General features: G+C 33.8%; 1 protein-coding gene across 1 annotated transcript in view; it reads right to left on the minus strand.

Moving 5' to 3' along the window:
- The window catches only part of Fancb (FA complementation group B), a 36,168-nt gene that overhangs the window by 8,739 nt on the left and 4,465 nt on the right, over positions 1-22,964 (minus strand). Inside the window, exons 2-6 of the mRNA XM_047535101.1 lie at positions 18,711-19,728; positions 15,944-16,081; positions 15,142-15,234; positions 6,723-6,851; positions 4,446-4,609 (exon numbers count right to left, since the gene is read on the minus strand). Of these exons, the coding sequence (XP_047391057.1) occupies positions 4,446-4,609; positions 6,723-6,851; positions 15,142-15,234; positions 15,944-16,081; positions 18,711-19,658 (1,472 nt within the window). The 5' untranslated portion in view covers positions 19,659-19,728. The remainder of the gene's footprint in view (positions 1-4,445; positions 4,610-6,722; positions 6,852-15,141; positions 15,235-15,943; positions 16,082-18,710; positions 19,729-22,964) is intronic.

Consider the following 22,964-nt stretch of genomic DNA (forward strand, 5'->3'; position numbering starts at 1 on the left):
CTTTCTTTCTTTCTCTCTCTCTCTCTCTCTCTCTCTCTCTCTCTCTCTCTCTCCCCCTCCCTCCCTCCCTCCCTCCCCCCCTTTCTTTCTTTCTTTTCTTTCTTTCTTTCTTTTCTTCTGGTACTGAGGACTGAATCCAGGAATGCTTTACCACTGAGTAACATCCCCAGCACCTTTTACTTCTGATTTTGAGACAGGGTCTCCCTGAGTTGTCCAGGCTGTCCTCAAACTTGTGGTCCTCCTGCCTTAGCCTCCCAAGTCATTAGGATTATAGGTGTGTGCTATGGCACACCACAACTGGAAAATAATTTTTAAAGGTAAAGAATGGTACAATAACGCCTGGATTTTATTTTTGATGTAGGATTTTCCATTCAAACTTTTCAAAGAAGAAAAAAATACTCATTTTTCAGAGTTTATTTTGGTAATAATTTAGATTTCAAATATATCTAAAATAAAAATTGCATTTTATATTCCCATAAATTACTTGAATAATATCTGCTTTTAACACAGAATATTACTGGTTTCTCAGCAATTCGTCCCAGATTTACATTTCTAACAACTTATAACTATGATATAGGCTTATTTTAATACATTCAACATTGCCAACATTACCAAATAAAACAGGTGAGAATGATAATACGACCAATAAGATGACTTTAACACACAAGAATTTCACTGTATATCTAGTGGGTTATAATAAGGATTACAAAAAAATGTTAAAACTTGTAACAATCATATTGTTGGTACTGTTATTCTGTGAATACTGCCATATAGACTGTGGAATGAAACAAGTAATTATGTTGGTACAACTGAGAACTTGGATTTTCAGCAATGGAGAAAAGACATGGATGCAAGACTAGTGGTGATAAGTAAATATCTTGAACTTCTTAGTATAAATTGGAAACACTGGCATGAATTTATGCTGTTTTATCACGAAAAAAAAATGAATCACAACCAACCAAACAATGACAACAAAAAAATCTCCCTCTGCCTACTAAAAAGGTCTAGAAAAAATGCACTCAGGAGCAAATGAACACCTTTTATGTCTAAACTCTGGTTTCTATATTACAAACTCTATTTGAGGGTATAGCTAAATAACTGATGAGAGGTTTCTCTATAGAAATATCCCAGCTAATAAAAAGGCAATAATAGAATCAAAAAATCATCATACTGGAAATTCCAGTAAAACAATGATCACCAATAGCTAATATCACAAAATGAAAAGATCCGACTTTATATACCTCCTGATGCAAAAAAGCAACATTATCTATTAAGTATTCTCTCAATGAAATTCAAGTATTAATCTGATCCAGGCTCTGGATTTAACTGCTACTTTAGAGGAAATACAGGAGACAGAGAAACATGTGAAGCAATAACACAGGATGAAATCAGCAAGATCTTGTCTACAGAACTTCACAGGGCCTACTGCTTGATTTCTTCAAACTACATAAGAGAAACAAATACAAAAAAAAAGAAAATGGCACATATAGATTATGAGGGACTGGAAAATATCAGTCAAGTTCAATTTATAGATCTTATTTGGATATGAAAAAAATTTTGATAGAGACAACTAGGAAATTTTAATGTTTACTGGGAAAATTACTGGTAATTTCTGAGGGGGGATTATATACATATTCTAAGTTCTTATTTTTTAAATACATACACTAGAATAGTTACAGGTGAAATAAAATGATGCCTTTGGGGCTGAGGATACAGCTCAGTTGGTAGTGTACTGCCTCACATGCACAAGGCCCTGGGTTCAAGCCCCAGCACCAAAAAAAAAATGCCTTTGATTGTTCAAAATAATAGGGGTAAGAAGAGAATAGAGGTATAGATGAAACAAGACTAGCAATGAGTTGAGCAATGCTGAAGCTCAATGACTGGTAGATGGGGTTTACTATATTTTTCTTTCAGTATGTTTGAAATTTCCTACATATAAAAACATTTTTAAAGTAATTTTGTTTACCATATTATTAAGGAAATAAAAAGCAAGTGAAAATATAAGAAGCAATAAAAAATGATGAGCCAGATCTGAAGATGAGCAAATAAGATAAATGCAAATAATAATAAAAATTAGAAATTTATTGATGAGATTAAGTAGCTGAATAGAGAGAACTAAAGATAAAATTAGTAAGTACAATACAGAACAGAAGAAACTACTTAGGATTCATACTGAGAAATGAACAGAAAATATGAAAGAGAAGTTAAGAGATACAGAGCATAGAATTAGCAGGCCTAACAGGACTTCCTGGACTAAGAGGAAACCCATGAGGAAAAAAAGTAAAAGGAAATTGGGAGGCATCAATATTTGAAAAGGTAATAACTAAGAATCTCTTGAGTTGCCAAAAAATTAAAATCATTTCTTGGAGTCAAGAAATTCTAAGACCTAAAGAAGAATAAAATCAATATCTGCATCTAATTGCATCACAGTGAAATAGTTAATAACAGAATGAGTCCAAAGAAAGTAGAAGAAAATAATAAAAGATAAGAAATTAATAAACAGGAAACATAGAATCAAAGATTGGCATAAAAATTTTTAAGAGACTAATAAAATGAATTTCTAACAAAATTAATCAAGAAAAAAAGAGACACAAGGTTTGGAATGAAAAAAAGACTGACAATATGTTTGATAAATATCTGAATATCTTGGTAACAACATACTAATAAATATGATGACTTTGGTGAAATGGACAAATTACTAGGAAAATATAAGCAAAATGCATTTAAGAATACACAAAATCCGAATGATCCCATTAACTCTTTAAAAAACTGAATCAGTAGTTAAAAAACATCTCATAGGGACTGGGGATATAGCTCAGTTGGTAGAGTGCTTGCCTCGCATGCACAAGGCCCTGAGTTCAATCTCCAGCACTGCAAAAAAACAACAACTCATGAAGAAAATGGCCAGGTTTCCACTGCTTTCCAGGTCAGTACAAGCAAATATCAAAGCACAGATAATTCTGAATTGACACAAACTATTCCACAAAACAGAAGAAAAGAAAATAATCCTTATCTCATTTATAAACTAGTATTAATCCAGGCACAGTGGTGCACACCTGTAATCCCAGCTACTCACAAGGCTGAGGAGGGATGATCTCATGAATCCATGAGACCATCTCAGACAACACAGTGACACCCTATCACAGACAAAAATAAATGAATAAATACAGTATAGCATAAGCTGGGCATGGTAGCATATTCCTGGAGTCACAGCTACTTAGGAGGGTGAGAAGGGAGGATCACTTGAGTCCAGGAGTTCTAGGCCAGCCTGAGCAACACAGCAAGACCTCCAACACAAAACAAACAAGTATATCCTTGATACTAAAACCAAGCAAGTATTGTTTAGGAAAATTTCAAGCCAATTAAAAATGCAAATATTCTTGACTGAACATTAACAAACCAAACATACCAGTGTACCAAATGATAGAATAAATTTGGGTTTATCTCAGTAACACAAAATGGGTTTTATAATAGAAAATTGATCAATACAACTCACCACATTAAAGAAGAGACAAAAAACTCCATATGATCAACCAGCCCAAAACACCTTAGAAATTCACAGAAACAAGAACAAATCCATATCTCAAGTCCACTAGGTAAGTAATGTAAATGTCCTACTGTGTTGAGCTGCTCATATATAGTGACATGCTCTCTCCAACTACTACAAGGCACTACCTTGTCTCTTTCAACTTGCATATTTGGGGTTTAAATGTAGCACTACAATGCTTATATTTAGTCTATTTTATCTCAAAAGTTCTTTGCTAGTCTGCAGATAACAGACATTACTTCCCTATACGTGATCTCAAAGAGAAAAATTCCTGTATTATCAGAAACTTTTGTTACTTAACTAAATTTTCACCAATCCATGTTAGTCAATAGTCTCTAAATGTTCCCAATACTTCCAAATGTTTTGATAAAAAGCTCTGTATATTGTTTAATTATTTCTTACCCTGAGACTACAACATCTTGGTTTTGTAAATATCACTTTCTTCATGTTATTAACATCAATGTGTTTGTGTAAAAGACATGCTTCTACAGCTATGTTGGCCAAGAGACATATGATTATTGAGCACTAGAAATGGGGCTAGTCCGAACTAAAATGTGATATAAATATAAAAACTTGAGGGCTGGGGAGATAGCTCAGCTGGTAGAGTGCTTGCCTTGCAAGCACAAGGCTCTGAGTTCGATCCCCAGTACTGCAAAAACAAAAAAACTTGATATGAAAAAATAAACCTAAAATATCTCATTAACAATTTTTATATTGATGACATGTTGAAATGATAATATTTGGGATATACTAAGTTAAATAAAACATCATTAAAATTAATCTCATCTGCTTTTATTTATACTTTTTTAATATGGCTACTAGAACAGTTAAATTGCATGTGGCTTACATTAATTGGACAGTGCTGGTCGAAAGCGTTATCATGTCACAATTTACTTACAGCTTCAAAGATGACATTTTCACTCCAACAACTAAGCTATCATCCATGACACGATACCATATCTTCTCTACTAGCTGTTCTGAATCTTGAAAATTGTCTGGTAGCTTTTCATCAAAGGCATGAACACAGTTTTCTTCTTTACCACAAAAAGGAACAAGATATCCCTTATACAAAAATATGTTTAAATAACTGATTAGGAAAAGTATCTAATGTAGCAAAACTAAAATAATGTAAATCAGCTTTTGGTCAGGTCTTCTTGTCTAAACATTTTATAATAAATCATAATGTACCATATTATATATTATACATAATTTGCTAAAATAAAATACATAAAACATAAAATTAATTATCTATTCTGATCAAGAAGCATGGTCTGACTGGAACAAGATGAGTTATTCGACACAGAACCAGCAGGGATGTCAGTCTGACAATATGTACCCTAGGTATACCAAAAACAATCCAAAATTTTAGCAACTTGCACTTAGCTGGTAACTATAGACTTTTATGTTAATAAAACCAATTAAACTGATCTTTGGACTGTTTACAGATTGTTAAAATTTATTCTTAAAAGTCCAGACCATGCTCAGTAATTTCTGCACACATGAGCATTTATAATAACAATAGAAATAGTAGTAATGATAACAACATATATTATTGACTGTTTATGTCAGGCACTGTTCTAAATGTCACTCATGTATCAATTCATTTATCCCTTACAATAACTCTAGTATCCTTTGTCAGTTGTATTGTTGCCTACATTTTACAGATAAGGAAAATGAAGCACAGAGAAGTTAAGTATCTTGCCAGAGGTAACACAGCAAGCAAGTGGCAGAGCTGGGTTTGTACTAAGGCATACTAGTTCCAAAGCCTGTGCTCTAACTTAGCCTACTCTCTCTATATATGATAATTACTGAAAAAAAAAGATATGGGCACTTACAGCACAATAGTGCACTAACATGTTTCTACTGGCTTTGGCCAGCAGCTGTGAGATCTGAGGCAGGTTATTCATCTGAAACCTGAGGAAACTGTTACTACCTTTCAGTCTTGTTTTTGAAAAAACAATGTAAACAGCCCCAAATAGGGCCTTGAACATAGTGGTTTCAATTCATTTCTAAACATTCTTTCTTCTCTGTAATACTAGCAAAATTGATGCAGTAGGTGAGAAGGGAAAGGGGACTCAATTTTAACAAGGACTTTTGTGAGATCTCCCAGGAAATTAGAACAGTGATAAAGAAATACAACACGATGTGCTTTTCTTATGTTTTTTACATTAACAGGATCATATTTTGGACCAAGCCCCTCATACTGCTAAGACTGAAATGCAGGCAGGGGACATAAGAATGCCAATATAGGGACTGCAGTTGTGGCTCAGTGGTAGAGTGCTTGCCTAGCATGTGAGGCACAGGATTAGATCCTCAGCACCACATATAAATAAATAAATTAAGGTATTGTGTCCATTTACAACTAAAAAAAAAATAAGAATGGGCAATATAGAGGAAGTCAGGGCAAGGCACAAGAGTGGACTTGAGAAAATAAAAATGCCACATTAAGTTTCTCTATGTAATTGTACATTCTGGTCTTTCTCTGTATGTAATTAATATGCATAAACACTGCTTTTATGAAGTCTGAATAGTTTTAACTAACTTTTGCCATTACTATACCAGCATAAGGAACTGCAAGGTACCTGAAGAAGTTCATATGATGGTCCGCCACAAAGAAAAAAAGTAAAATTATAAACTGTAGATAGAATGACTAAGGAAACACAGCAATTTAAGGGTATTTACTAGATAGAGGAATAAATATCCTTAGAAGTGAACAAGGCAACTGACTGAAAGAACAATCATCATGCTAATGATGAAATTATGTCATCACTAATATAAGGTTAAATAATGCTCAGTATATTCTATTTACAAATCCAGGAAATATTTACTTATGAGTAATTCCTATCTAAATCATACAAATAAAAAAGTTAATAGTTAAATCTTTTTTAATCAACAGAACTTGTTCCTTAAGGTTTCTGATAACTGAAATTTAATTTAATTAACCAAGATTTAATATCCTATAGGATTGCATGCAAATAGGTAAAATATTGGCTCCTAAATCAAATATTTTTCAATGTCATAAAAGTCCACCAGTATAATCCCTGAAACATTTGTTCTTGATCCACTGAGCAGTATTTTCTAATATATTCCAATATTCCAATTTAAATAACTCTTCAACAGCTTGCTTGCAGATTTTTGATGCATAAAGTGATAAAATGGCCATGATTAATTTTACCTCTTCTGCACTTGATGTACTATCATCTTTCCCTTGAACCATATTTATTAAAGCTTTCCAAGATTTTGAAATAATTTTCTCCTTAAGCAATAGATGCTGCTGTAATTCCTGAACAGAAGCCAAACCAACCTGTAAAGTAGAAAGAAAAATAGTTGCCAGAGTCATAATTTCAAATGAAACCAGGCATACCATTAATTCAGGAAGTACTCCAAATGTGCTTTTCAATTCATTTTTCTATGGAAAAGCAGGGAATATTTCTCAGAGCAAAAATTTTTATTTATAGATTTTAAGACTGATTACAAAAAAGTATTTTTTCTTTCAAAGGAAAATATAGCAAATAACTACAATATAGAGTTTATGTATCAAACTGAGAATGCCAATCTATTAGCATTCATTTTAGTATTAAGTAACTAGGAATCAATATGGTTAAGAATCAAATTCTGTGAACACTCTCACCCTCATCAAAAACATTTTTCTTGTTGAAATAATTTCTGCTTCAAAACTAAGCATCCATATAAGCAAAGACATCATGAATAGAAATGATCACTCTGAATATGATAGTTTGAAACTCTCTGTTCATATAATTTTTACAACAAAATTTTAAAGATGACATGTTATAAGTTTATTTTTATGTCATGTAACAGCCCTGACATGTTATAAGTTTATTTTTATGTCAATAAACTCACTGCAACAATCTACTCTCCTGGAAAAAAAATACTGAAAATTACCGAAAAAAATAATACAAATGTAGGTCTGAACAGGGCACAGAGCAACACATTCCTTTTATTATACCAGATAAATAGATTTCAGCACTAAGGATGAAACATTCATGGAATAGATTGTGCTGCTGAAAATTTAAAGAGTTGTCATTGAACTGATAGAAGTTGTTTCATTTCAGATGGATATCTGAAGCTGTTTAAGTATTAATCTAGCTTTTAATAAAACATGTATTTCTATATTTAAAAAACAAAATGCATTCCTCTTCTGGATTCCTTAAACTTTCAGGCAAGCCAATTTTATTTTTATCAATGAATATAAGTTGGAAGGTGAAGACTAAATTATTTCTATATCTCACCTCATTGCACAAAGTATATAAAGTGTCTATCTAATATTTTAGACTTCTATCAAATATTTTACACTACTCTTGTTGACCTAGTTCTGTGAGCTACTCATCTTTCACAGTGCATCACTCATTCACTCAGTAATTCATGACTTATATAGAAGATGTACTCATCAGAGATATATAGCCAAATCTGAGTTGCTGGATGGGTATGGAGTAGAAGAAAGGATTATGTGCACAGATTGAAAATGAACACTCAGAATACTAGCTTTGGTCTCTTGCCCTTTCTTTCTTCAGTATGTTCCCTGCTCCAGGATTAAATAGTGAATCACAAGACTTGTTAGATAATTTATGTTATGAAGTTTTATTATAAAACTACAGAAATATATAAGAAATTTAAACAATATAAAAGTATGCCTCACCTCCTCTTCTTAGACACACAAACCTAGATACATAGTCAATAGATGGTTTACCTTTCCAACACATTTTCATGTTACATGTTATATGTTAAGGAATGTGTTCTTTCTCTTCCTCACAAACAAAAAAACCCACCAAAAACCCAATAAAGGAGCACATGCACTGGACGACACTGAACCTGGCTTTTTTGTTCTTCATTGTGAGCTCTATCAAACACGGTAGAAGAGTACACAATACAAAAGAGTACACAGATTTAATAATGAAGCCAACACCCACATAACAACACCCATGTCAAAAAACAGCACTCTACAAGCTGCCTGTAAGCCCTCTACAGTCACAAACTTCTTTTCTTCCCTGGAACAACACTACACTGGCCCTTTTAAAATAACTTCCTTATCTTCATAATTTTAACACATTTGTATGAATTCCTAAGGAACATTTTTAGTTTTTTGTGTTTTGTTTCTGGACTTTTTATGAATGATTTTAGAGTTGACCACGTTGTTACTAGTAGATATAGATCATTCCTTCCATTTTATGACTATGATTTACATCTCTGTTCTGTTGGTAGACATTTGGGTTACACACAGTTGTGGAAAATTACAACCAATGCGACTAGGAATGTCCCTGTCCATGTTCACAAGTCTCTCCAAGGTCCTGGTCTCTCCTTTTCCCCTCCAATAACTCATTGGAAAATAAATTTCATGGGAGAAAGAATAGTACAATGGACTCTAGCTCTAGCTCTGCAAGCCACTTAACCTTTCTGCTTCTTTGTTTCCTCATGTACAAAATGGGGGTATGGAAAACTTGCTAACCTCTTAAATGGCTACCACCATTAGAACTTCAATATCCACACTGACAGCTGCTATGAATATATGGATTCTTAAGAAGGACACTACACTCTCTTTATGCTCCATCTCCATTTGTCCCTGCTTTCCCTTTCCTTTATTTAGCCTTTCATAGTTTCCTTGTCTTTGTGAGATTTTTTGGATAATTTTTCTAATACATTCTGATTCACTAAATTTTTTTGCATTTCTTTCAACTCTTTAATTATTAGTTATCTGTTGAGCTTTAGTTGGAAAAAACAGATTTGGTTATTTTCTGTGAGTAATTACTTGTGATGCCTTGTTTTTTATGTGCTCTTATTCTTTGAGTGGCTCATTTTCTTTGAAAAAAATAATAAAATGTGAGATTTCTATGAGGCCTGGGATAAACATGTATTTCCAGAGAGGTATATTTATTTTTGCCAAGTGCATGGGGCATCACTGTCACTGATGAAGGCTCAAATATGCTCCCAGGGCAAAAGAAGCATCAATATTTTGCTTATTTCTCTGGGTTCCTGACTTGAAATTTTGGTTTGATAATTTATTCTTATACTGTCAGGTTTTTAGAACTTTTAACAAACTTAAAAATTTTTTCATCTGTTATTTCAAGTTGTTTTTAATCAGAAGAGTTGGCCTGCTTCATAAATCAAACCTCTTATAAAGACATGCTTTCATAAACTACCCTATTATGGCATCATTTCTAAATCAGTATAAAAATATCTTATTCTTCTTGGCACCTATATAATATTCCATTTTTCATGTATATCATGATTTATTCACCATAATCCTTAAAGGTGTACATTTACACTTTGACCACTCTTGTTATTTATAAACACTACATAAACATACTTATAAAATCATCTTGGGGCTAGAGGTGTTGCTCAGTGGTAAATTGTGTGCTTAGCATGCATAAGACCCTTGGTTCAATCCCTAATGCCACCCCCCAAAATTTCATGTTCATCCTTAGGTTTTCTAGAAGTGAAACTATGATAGTAAAAAGACACATGTGATTCACATTTTAATATCTATAACAAGTTTCCCCCTTAAGAAGGTAGGGACACTTTATATTCCCAACAATTCTGTGTAAGAAGGCACATTTATATTAAAGAAAATATCCCTTGTCATTTATTACAATCTTTTCCCACAACTTTTCTTTTTATTTACTTTGCTCAGGGTGCAAAAGTTTGTAATATATCAATCTCTTCCTTTATGGTTCTACTTCCATTATACTGTTTTATTTATCTACTATTCACATTCTTATCTGTTTAATAAGCATTTAGTAAATTCACTTTAATAACTGAAAAAGCTATGAAAAAATTTTAAAAGGGCCTGCAAAGTACAAATATTTACTGTCTAGAAAGTCTGCCAATCCCAGGGATAGAGAAAAACTTAATGGACACCATAAAGAAACAGACAAATCCAAAAAGAGTGACCACTGGCCTGGCCTCCTTATTAGAGTCATTTAACAAGTGGGGAGGATAGAAGGGGATATTATTCTACATGAAAAGACCAAGAAGAGATATGATGACCAAATGTAGGGATAAACTGATTGGATTCTGAAAACAGGATATATAAAAAACATGCTTATAACAACTAAATACATTTCAACATGGGCTAAATCGATAAGATTTAGAGATTAAGATTCATTTTCTTAACTCAAATTACTAAAATTCGGAATGAACAAGGAAACATCACAACAGACACGAGTGAAATACAAAACATAATTAGAAGCTATTTCGAAAATCTATACTCCAACAAAACAGAAAACCTTGAAGACATCAACAAATTTCTAGAGACATATGAACTACCTAAACTGAACGAGGAGGACATACACAACTTAAATAAACCAATTTCAAGCAATGAAATAGAAGAGGTCATCAAAAGCCTACCAACAAAGAAAAGTCCAGGACCAGATGGGTTCTCAGCCGAGTTCTATAAAACCTTTAAAGAAGAGCTCATTCCAATACTCCTCAAACTATTCCATGAAATAGAAGAGGAGGGAACCCTACCAAACTCGTTCTATGAAGCCAATATCACCCTGATACCTAAAACAGACAGAGACACATCAAGGAAAGAAAATTTCAGACCAATATCCTTAATGAACATCGATGCAAAAATTCTCAACAAAATTTTAGCAAATCGCATACAAATATATATTAAAAAGATAGTGCACCACGATCAAGTGGGTTTTATCCCAGGGATGCAAGGTTGGTTCAACATTCGGAAATCAATAAATGTCATTCACCATATCAACAGACTTAAAGTTAAGAATCACATGATTATTTCAATAGATGCAGAAAAAGCATTTGATAAAATACAGCATCCCTTCATGCTCAAAACACTAGAAAAAATTGGGGTAATGGGAACATTCCTAAACATTATAAAGGCCATCTACGCTAAGCCCATGGCTAATATCATTCTAAATGGTGAAAAACTGAAAGCGTTCCCCCTAAAAACTGGAACAAGGCAGGGATGCCCTCTTTCACCGCTTCTATTCAACATCGTCCTTGAGACTCTAGCCAGAGCAATCAGACAAACCAAAGAAATTAAAGGGATACGAATAGGAAAAGAAGAACTCAAACTATCCCTGTTCGCTGATGACATGATTATATATTTAGAGGAACCTGGAAATTCCACCAGAAAACTTTTAGAACTCATAAGTGAATTCAGTAAAGTAGCAGGTTACAAGATCAATGCTCATAAATCCAATGCATTTTTATACATAAGTGATGAATCTTCAGAAAGAGAAATTAGGAAAACTACTCCATTCACAATAGCATCGAAAAAAATAAAATACTTGGGAATCAATCTCACAAAAGAGGTGAAAGACCTCTACAATGAGAACTACAGAACACTAAAGAAAGAAATTCAAGAAAACCTTAGAAGATGGAAAGATCTCCCATGTTCCTGGATAGGCAGAATTAATATCGTCAAAATGGCTATACTACCTAAAGTTCTATACAGATTCAATGCAATTCCAATTAAAATCCCAATGATGTACCTCGCAGAAATAGAGCAAGCAATTATGAAATTCATCTGGAAGAATAAAAAACCTAGAATAGCTAAAGCAATCCTCAGTAGCAAGAGCGAAGCAGGGGGTACTGCAATACCAGATCTTCAACTCTACTACAAAGCAATAGTAACAAAAACGGCATGGTATTGGTACCAAAATAGACAGGTAGATCAATGGTACAGAATAGAGGACATGGACACAAACCCAAATAAATACAATTTTCTCATACTAGACAAAGGTTCCAACAATATGCAATGGAGAAAAGATAGCCTCTTCAACAAATGGTGCTGGGAAAACTGGAAAACTATATGCAATAGAATGAAACTAAACCCCTATCTCTCACCCTACACAAAACTCAACTCAAAATGGATCAAGGACCTCGGAATCAGACCAGAGACCCTGCATCTTATAGAAGAAAAAGTAGGTCCAAATCTTCAACTTGTTGGCTCAGGATCAGATTTCCTTAACAGGACTCCCATAGCACAAGAAATAAAAGCAAGAATAAACAACTGGGATAGATTCAAACTAAAAAGCTTTCTCTCAGCAAAGGAAACTATCAGAAATGTGAAGAGAGAGCCTACAGAGTGGGAGAATATCTTTGCCAACCATACCTCAGATAGAGCGCTAATTTCCAGAATCTATAAAGAACTCAAAAAACTCTACACGAAGAATACAAATAATCCAATCAACAAATGGGCTAAGGAAATGAACAGACACTTCACAGAAGAAGATGTACAAGTAATCACCAGATATATGAAAAAATGTTCAACATCCCTAGTAATAAGGGAAATGCAAATCAAAACCACCCTAAGATTTCATCTCACCCCAATTAGAATGGCGATTATCAAGAATACAAGCAACAATAGGTGTTGGCGAGGATGTGGTGAAAAAGGAACACTCATACATTGCTGGTGGGGTTGCAAATTAGTGCAACCACTCTGGAAAGCAGTGTGGAGATTCCTCAGAAAGCTTGGAATGGAAACACCATTTGACCCAGCTATCCCACTCCTTGGCCTATACCCAAAGGACTTAAAATCAGCATACTACAGAGATACAGCCACATCAATGTTCATTGCTGCTCAATTCACCATAGCCAGATTGTGGAACCAACCTAGATGCCCTTCAGTTGATGAATGGATAAAGAAACTGTGGCATATTTATACAATGGAATATTACTCCGCAATGAAGAATGATAAAATTATGGCATTTGTAGGCAAATGGTCGAAATTGGAGAATATCATGCTAAGTGAGATAAGCCAATCTCAAAAAACTAAAGGACAAATGATCTCGCTGATAAGCGGATGAGGACATATAATGGGGGGTGGGAGGGGCTAGCATTAGGTTTAGGGTTAGGTTTAGAGTTAGGCTAAGGAGAGCAGTAAGAATGAAGGAAAGAAGGACTGTGTAGAGGGAAAAGAGGGGTGGGAGGGGTGGGAGGGGTGGGAGGGGTGGGGGGGAGGGGAAAAATATAATAAACATCATTACCCTATGTAAACGTAAAAAAAATAAGTAAATAAAAAAAAAAAAAAAGATTCATTTTCTTTTCTTTTCTTTTTTATTTTTGGTACCAGGGATTGAATCCAGGGGTGCTTAACCACTGAGCCACATCCTCAGCCCTACTTTGTATTTTATTTAGAGATAGGGTCTCACTTAGTTGCTTAGGGTCCTGCTAAAATGCTGAGGCTGGCTTTGAACTCATGATCCTCCTGTCTCAGCCTCCCAAACCACTATGATTACAAGCATGTGCCACCACACCCAGCAAGATTAAGTTTCTAATTATGATAATGATATTGTGGTTACATAGGAGATTGTCCTTATTTTTAGAAGATTCTTGCTGAAATACTTTGGAGTGAAGTATTTTAACATTTACAATTTTCAAAAGATTCTACAAATACGTATACACACACATAAAGAGGAGGCAAATATGATTTTAAAGAGTAATAAAAGAGCTAGGCACAGTGGCACACGCCTGCAGTCCTAGCTACTGAGGAGGCTAAGGAAGACTGTTTTCAGCCCAAGAGTTCAAGGACAAGCTGGGTAAAGAGCAAAACACCGCCTCAAAACATTAAAAAATATAGTCGAATCTACATGGGGACTACAATGTTAAACATTATTCTTCAAACTTTTTTTATATATTTACATGCTATTTTATACATTAAAAAATATATTTATATACATAAACAAAAATGCAGGTTAAAACATTCATATTATAATCATATTTCTGTGTAAATTACATCAAGTCATAATAAAACTATAAGAATATAAACATGAACATGTTAAAATTGGTTATTTTACATAGGTACCTGTTAGTTTCTGTTTAGTATTTCTTTGCAGTCTCAGTATTTTATGGGGGATGTACATTCGGGAGAAAAACAGACTTTTTTTTTTTTTTTGGTGGTGCTGGGGATCGAACCCAGGGCCTTGTGCTTGCAAGGCAAGCACTCTACCGACTGAGCTATTTCCCCAGCCCAGAAAAACAGACTTTTGTAGAGAATTTTTTACAGAAAACATGAAGGTACACTGCTCATGTCAAATAACTTGTTATAATTTATCCTATTTGGTATCCCTCTCTCCAAAAGAGATACTGTGGTATACCAATTCTATAGGCCAGAAAGAATGTTTTCAAAAGTGAGCATCTTATATTGTGTCTCATGAGGCTTATTAAATCTACCCAATCTTACTCTAAAGAGATGTCATTTTTAGATGACATATTTGTAAGTAATGCTACGATAGCTTTTACACAGGTGCCAAAAGGTAAAGATCCTTTGAAATACCATTTTCCCCAAGTGCTGAGCTGTTTACACTTTAAACATATTTCTTTCAGTGTTCTTTCCTTAACAGAATAGCATTCATCAAAAATCAAAAGTAGAATGAAGGGAAGGGAAGGAAAAGGAGAGATAGTGGAATGAATTGGACATCACTTTCCTATGTTCATATATGAATACACGCCCAGTGAAACTCCACATCATATACAAACATGAGAATGGGAAGTTATGCTCCATGTATGCATAATATGTCAAAATACATACACTCTGCTGTCATGTATATCTAAAAAGAACAAATAAATATTTAAAAAAACAAAAGCAAAAAACAAATACAGACACTAACTTTTAATCTTTTTTCCAGTGCTGGAATTACCAAATAACAATGTTCTGGTTCATCTTCAAATAAATCATCTTCATTACGAGTCAATGGATCACTCTAAAAAAAAAAAATCAAAAAAACCCTTAGAACTAAAATTTTGAAATAAAATTGAAAATTTTAAGATTAACAAAATATAATTAAAGTTTATCCACTAAAATATTACCCTCAATTTTATGAAAGGCAAATTATATTTCCCTATCTTCTTGTAACTAGATAAAATTACTATGTCTATTACTATTACCACTTAAAATACTGCTTTAAAAGTATTGGATTATTAGCTTTCTATTACTTTAACTAGAGAAAATAAAAATTATCTTCATCTTACAAGTAAAAAAAAATCTGAGGTTTGGAAAGATTTTCCACAGATCTGAAACTGCAGAGTTATAATTTATTTCATGTTCAAGACTTCAAGATACTCTGAACTGTTACTTCTTTTAAATGCAGTTTTACTTCATTTTACTCCTTAATACGGTATTGTGCTTATTGTTATAAAAATTGATTTTCCAGAAGCAACAACAAAATTAACTTATAATATTAAAATCATTTGAATGACCATCAGAAATACCATATTCCAAATTTACATATACTCAGTTTGTATAATATTTGTTGATTTAATGCATAGATTTAAAAGATTCAATCTATATATTTTTAAAATTCAAAAGTATAACTATAAAAGCACAAATACTTAAATGGTGGGTCAAACGCACTTAAGTACTCAAAATTTCTTAATATAGCTCTTAAAATAACATATAACAAAAGAACTCACTGAATAATTTATTTTGTCAAGATTTGTTATTTTAAATGAGTTCAAGGAGTCCTTAAAAAGGAGAAGTACTTGTTCAGTTCCAGTTCCAATAAAGTCATCTATCAGTACAGAGGTAAGTTTTTCCCACTTAGCAGCAATCTGAGAGAAAGTACACATTAAAAGAGGAATAGAGAAGAAAAAAATCAGATGTGAAATAAACAAGTCCTTTTGTTTCATGTAGTAATTTGTTATCCCCAATATTATAAATGAGTAATGAAAATGGTAGTGTAAAAACTAAAATAAAATAGATACTACAGGATCAGAAAGCACAAGGAAATAAGACAACTTTATAAATACCAAGATACTTACATTTAATACTTTATTAATGTTTGTCCAGGGACTGTCACATTTCCTGATTTCGCTGTGAAAATCTTATTGTAAGCTATTATAAATTCTAACACTTCTCATAACTAAATCTTTTGGAAATCGTAACATTTATCAAGAGTAAAACTCTAGTGAAGATTCTTTATCAAGGCAAATTTATGGAAAACCCTCATTCCCATAAGCCTTAGTGTATGTGTATCTATGATAAGAACAATTACCCAAGGAATTCAGTTAAATTCAGTAACTGGTGCTACTAGTACACATTCAAAGTAGAATACCTTAAAAGAGCATCAAGATGAACTTATTAGCTTAAACCCTGGGGAAGGGAGGCAGAGGCTATTATCAGGGAACACAAAGGTAAACACCCATAACGGTGGGTCACCTAGAAGCATCCTGCCTACTGGAATGATTTGGCCAGTTTGTATTAGAACAGGAGATCCCAAATCTGAAGTAGACGACAGCTACTTAAAGGTCCATAAAGCTGAAAGCCTCCAGACTGATCCCTTGGAAAATTAACACCATGAAGATGAGACTCCCCTTTCTCCCTGAGGCAGAAAAGCTAACAGTTCCACTCAGAATCTAGGAGCAGAGGCACATCTAGATGATACATGATGATGGTTTGTATTAGGGTAGAATGTTAAGTAAGGCTGTTCAATCTGTACAACCAAATATCAATCTTGATCCTCTTGGGATAATTTCTAAAGCTATGATTCTTCATTTGTGCAAGAAGACTGTTTATTTGTAAACCCAGAACCCTCCCAAGGTTATCATGGAGCATAACGAACTTTAGGAAGAAGCATTAGTGATAAGAATGTGCTCAGCATGCAACCACCAGAGAGCTGGCACGCATGAATACACACACATTTGTAATCTATACCTTGAGAAAGTTGCTATCCAGTACAAACACAGGTGAGCCACGAATGCATAGCACACATAATTTTTAACTTTCTAGGAGCAGTGAAGAGGTGAAATGAATTTTAATATACAGTCACCCCTCAATATTGATGGAAGACTGGTTCCTAGACTCACCGCACATACCAAAATCTGTGGATGTTTAGATCCTTTATTTTAAATGTTGTAGTATTAGCATATAATCCACCCACATTTTCCCATATACTTTAATTCATCTCTATCTTACTAATAATACCTAATATTATGTAAATGCTATATAATTGTGATTATACTGTATTACTTAGGGAATATACAAAAAAGTTTGTACATTTTGGGGACAGACATAATTTTTTTTCAAATATTTTAAATATGCAGTTGGTCGAACTCATGGATGTAGAACCCCCAGAGGGCTAACTGCCTTTAACCGAATATCTCCAAAATACTACTATTTTAATTCAATGTAGTTAATTTTTAAAATTGAGATTTTTTACCAAATCTGAAATCTCACATATATTTGACATTTGTAACACATTTTAATCCAGTCCAGTCACATTTTAAGCACTAAATAACATACATGGCTAGTGGCTATCATATCAGACACACAGATCTTTTCCTATTGACAACATACCAATATCTACTTCAGGTATATCTGACAATGAACTCAGTTTTGAAATGCCTGCTACAAACATTCTTGTCAAAACTTGCAGAGATAATTTCTCTTGAGAGAAAGACTGAGAACAGAAAAGCTAATTAGTATCCTCTAGACTCAGCTATTTCAAGTCCTATCACTGGATTAAACATACCTAGGACTTTAATGAAGAACTGATCTGGGAGCATATTAACCTTAATTTTCATCATTTACTCAGAGTTATGCTTGTTTGTATTTTACCTATCTTTGTAAGTTACCTTAATTCCTTCTTGGAAGGAGGTAGTAAAAGAATGGATAGAGGGATACATAGTCAATCCAAAGGAAGACTGTTTCTGGGGGAAAAACTGCTATCAAAGACATCATCTCATTATTCAATAAGGCATTCATTTTATTATCCAAAACCTCTTACATAATACCACAAACAGTAAACTCCTTTCAGAACTCAATTTTAGAAAAAAAATTCCCCTTTCAGAATTTTCAATCACAAAACCATCATATTTACTTTTTTGTCTTACGTGCTAAGTAGCAGTGATCAAATGCAATTATTGTATTTCCCTTAACCTAGGTTTTCTGACATGATTATATTAATAAAATTTAGAAATAGTTATGTTAAAAGACAAAGAAATACATAATCATTATAATTATGTATTTATATATTTCCAAACTCATAATGGCAAGACAAACAATTATCAGGTAGTATTCAGCTAACTTTAAGAAAAAAGAATAATGTGACAATTACATTTTAAGGGCAGAACTACAAAAATTGACTTAGCTAATAAAACTCCAGGGTGAACTCCATGAAGCACAGAAATGCTTAAAAGGTACCAGATCACCAACTGAATTATTAGAGATTAAACACTGTACCTGAAAGTTCTTTTTCCAAACAGCACAAGCATCATTGGACCTAAATGATACAATGAAAAAGAGGTTCCCTTCACCCGAATTTAGAAGTTGAACAGCACAAGGATCTCCAAATGGAAGCTGACACAAACGTTTAGGAGTTCCATTTTGGAATGAAATCAGCTGATTTTTTCGAGTTAGGGCAATCAGAGATATTCTGAACTGGTTGTTGACAATCTCAGTTTCACAGACATGCACACAAGTTACCACACTGCTATAAGCAGGAGGAATAATATAAGTATCACTTAATACTTCTTGACTTTCAAGAGAATATACACAAAATTTGGTATTCTGAATTTCAAAATCTGATTCTGAAGGCTTTTGGTTGCATTCTTTCTCAGACGAATCACATTCTGTTAGTCCCAATAACACTATACCTAGATTTTCAATCTCGCCTGCCCACTCAATAGAGGAAAAGTTAACCAACACACTCATAACTTTGCGAGTGTGGGAAGAGATACAGTACAATGTGTTGACATATTGCCATAAAACTAAAGGGCCATTAAGAACCCTTATGCTCTCCTTCAACTCATGGGCTAGTTTAAAAGTCAAATGCTTTTCAAATTTATTGTTACTGTGAAGACACAGTAGAAAATATTTGAAAATGTTATTTTTATTGCTTTGTATCAAAATGTAAGGGAGGTTAATTCCAGTTCTGAAATCTGACACACAATTGCAACATATAATTTTTAAATGAGAATATTCTTTCCTCATGCTAAAGAACCCAGTGGACTTCAGAACAAATGTTCTTGTTTCTCTATCAAACACCATTCTTTTGACATGCAATATGAATATTTTTGCAGGCCCTTTATCTGCAAGATTTCCTTGAGACAACTGAAAAACAAGGACTTCTCCATTGTAACACAAGAGCCTCTCTTGTTCTTTAGATGACATGGCTTGTTTACTAGGCATTCCACAATATCAAGTCTTTGTGCTGATCCAATTTTTCAATGCAAATTGATTCCAGTTGATGCTTTTAATCCTAAAAAATAAATGAGAAAAACTGCCATGAAGTAGGCAGAGTTGAAAAGGAAACACATTTCTGTTAGAAAATTATCACACAGGCAACCATAAATTTCACTAAGCATTTTTTAGCTTTTTATACTACATACTTTCATGACAATGTCACACTTGGCAGAAAAGAAAATCCCCAATAATATTTCTATACATCCTGTAAAGAGTTTGCTAGGATGTTACTAACTGATCAAAAAAAGATACCTGAATGTGTTAATAGCGCATATTTAAAGGTTTACATGCTCTATTAAAAGTGACTTCAGACATTCTTTCTGGCTCAGGGAATTTCTTAAGGGTTCTACTTCTCTCTGTGTTTTAAACCTACCAACTCTTTTCTATTTTCACCTTAGCCCATACAGAATGACAAGTCAGTTAATCAATAGTTTACTTGTCACGAAGCTCTGGCTCTATCAAAATATGGTGATTCCCGAATTAGACTTCTCACAGTCCAGGTACTTAGGCTCCTGCTTCCCGAAGACAAAGAGCCTATACAGGCTCTATGACAAAAATAAAACCCCAGAAAGAAAACAGGAGAGACTAAAGCAAGGCTGAAAAAATATAAGAAATTAATCTTACTTTACAAACAATGAATTTTTATTCCCTAAAGAAGTCATTATTCTCATTCAAAGTAGGGAAAAATTGAGGATTAATACAATTTATTATAATGGATAGAATTATTAATCATTCTTGCTTCCTATATGCCAGGTACAATACAGGCACTATTTAATGCTTACAACTATTCTTTTAAAATAAGTATTCCACTGGGCATGGTGGTGCACACCTGTAATCCCAGCAGCTCGGGACACTGAGGCAGGAGGATCACAAGTTCAAAGTTAGCCTCAGCAACTTCACAAGGCCCTAAGTAACTCAGTGAGACCATTGTCTATAAATAAAGTATAAAAAAAAGTCTGGGAATGTGGCTCAGTGGTTAAGCACCTCTCGGTTCAATCTCTGGTACCAAAAAAATAAATAAGGATTCTGTCTGAAGAGAGAGTCTACAGAATGGGAGAAAATCTTTGCTGTCTTCACTTCAGACAGAACATTCGCCAGGATAAAGAACTCAAAAAACACCAAAAAAACAAATAACCCAATTAATAAATGGGCTAAGGAACTGAACAGGTACTTCACAGAAGAAATAGGAATGGTCAATAAATATATGAAAAAATGCTCAACATCTCTAGCAATTAGAGAAATGCAAATTAAAACTACACTGAAATTCCATCTCATTATCAGAATGGCAATTATCAAGAATACAAGTAAAAATAAATGTTGGCAAGGATGTAGGGAAAAAGGTATACTCAAACATTGTTGGTGGAATTGCAAATTGATGCAACCACTCTAGAAAGCAGTAGATTCCTCAGAAAACTTGAAATTGAACTGCCATTTGACCCAGTTATCCTATTCCTCAGTATATACCCAAAGGACTTAAAATCAGCATACTACAAGGATGCAGCCATATCAATGTTTATATTATAGCAGCTCAATTCACAATAGCTAAGCTGTGGAGCCAACCTAGATGCCCCTCAACAGAGGAATGAATAAAGAAAATGTGGTATATATACACAATGGAATATTATTCAGTCATAAAAAAGAATGACTTTATGACTTTTGTTGATAAATGGATGGTTCTGGAGACTACCATCCTAAGTGAAATAAGCCAATTCCAAAAAACAAAGGTCAAATGTTCTCTCTGATATGCAGATACTAACACACAACAAACTGGGAGGAAGGAAGAATAGAAGTTCAGTGAAAGAGACAAAGGGGAATGAAAAGAAGGGAGAGGAGATGGGAATAGGAAAGACAGCAGAATGAATCAGACATAACTTTCCTATGTTCATATATGAGTACACCACCAGTGAAACTCCACATCATGTACAACCACAAGAATGGGATCCTAATTATAATTAAGTTATACTTCAAGTATGTATTTGTCAAAATATACTCTACTGTCGTGTATATCTAAAAAGAACAAATAAAAAAATTTTTAAAAATAAAATTTAAAAAAATAAGTATTCTGCTGGGTGTGGTGGTACACCTGTAATCTCAGCAGCTCAGGAGGCTGAAGCAGGAGGATGGCAAGTTCAAAGCCAGTCTCAGCAATTTAGCAAGTCCCTAAGCAACTGAGTGACACACTCTCTCAAAATCAAAAAATAAAATAAAAAGGGCTGGGAATTTGGCTCAGTAGTTGAGTGCCCCTGGGTTCAATTCCCAGTACCAAAAATAAAATAAAATAAGTATTCTTATTATCTTTTTTTTAATACAAACAACTTATTTTAATGAAGATAAGACAACTTCCCAAGGTTGCAACAAGGATTCACAGTTACAATACTAATCAGCAAAGCTGCTAGACTTGGAAAAAAGGCCCTCTGACTCCTGAGTCTACACTTTTAACTACCACATTGACCTGGCATCCATTTTCTTCTTCTGAACAAACTGGTTATAAAAAGGTAACTGGAGAGAATTAGTTAAATACAATAAAAATCAAAAGAACACCACCTAAATTGAACACATATTTTTAAAAAAAGGATGTTCTCTCTTTTTTCAGTATATGGCTACACATACTGAATCACTCCTTTGATAGTGTTTAAAAGCACTACTGAATGCTTACCATAAACTAAGCAGAAAAAGCTTAGAGAGTCAGTATGAATCTGGGTCTTCCTATTGCTAGATGTGTGATTTTGGGCAAGTTACTTAACCCCTTCATTCCTCACAACCACATCTGTATAAATATAATAATATATTTATACAGAGTATAATAATAATATCTACCTAGCCAGGTGCAATAGCGCATGCCTGTAATCCCAGAGGCTGGGTAGGCTGAGGCAGGAGGATCGTGAGTTCAAAGAAAGCCTTGGCAACTCAGCAAGATCCTGTCTCTAAATAAAATAACCAAAAAGAACATACAAAAAATTAAAATGTAAAAAAAGGTGGGGGTTGGGGATGTGGTTCAGTGGTTAAGTGCCTCTGGGTTCAATCTCCAGTACCAAAAAAAAATTCCACCTCACAAGGTACTAGAATTAAATACAAAGCACTTGAAATAGAGCCTGTTAAATAGGACGTACAGTAGTAACCCTAATCATAGGTACTGCAGTTTGTTACTCATGGTCAACTGTGACCTGAATATATTAAGTAGAAAATTCCAGAAACAACTCATTCGTTTTAAATTGTGCACTGTTTTGAGTAAAGTAATAAAATCTCATGCTG

This window comes from Sciurus carolinensis, chromosome X (assembly GCF_902686445.1).
Source record: "Sciurus carolinensis chromosome X, mSciCar1.2, whole genome shotgun sequence".
Taxonomy (NCBI): Eukaryota; Metazoa; Chordata; class Mammalia; order Rodentia; family Sciuridae; genus Sciurus; species Sciurus carolinensis.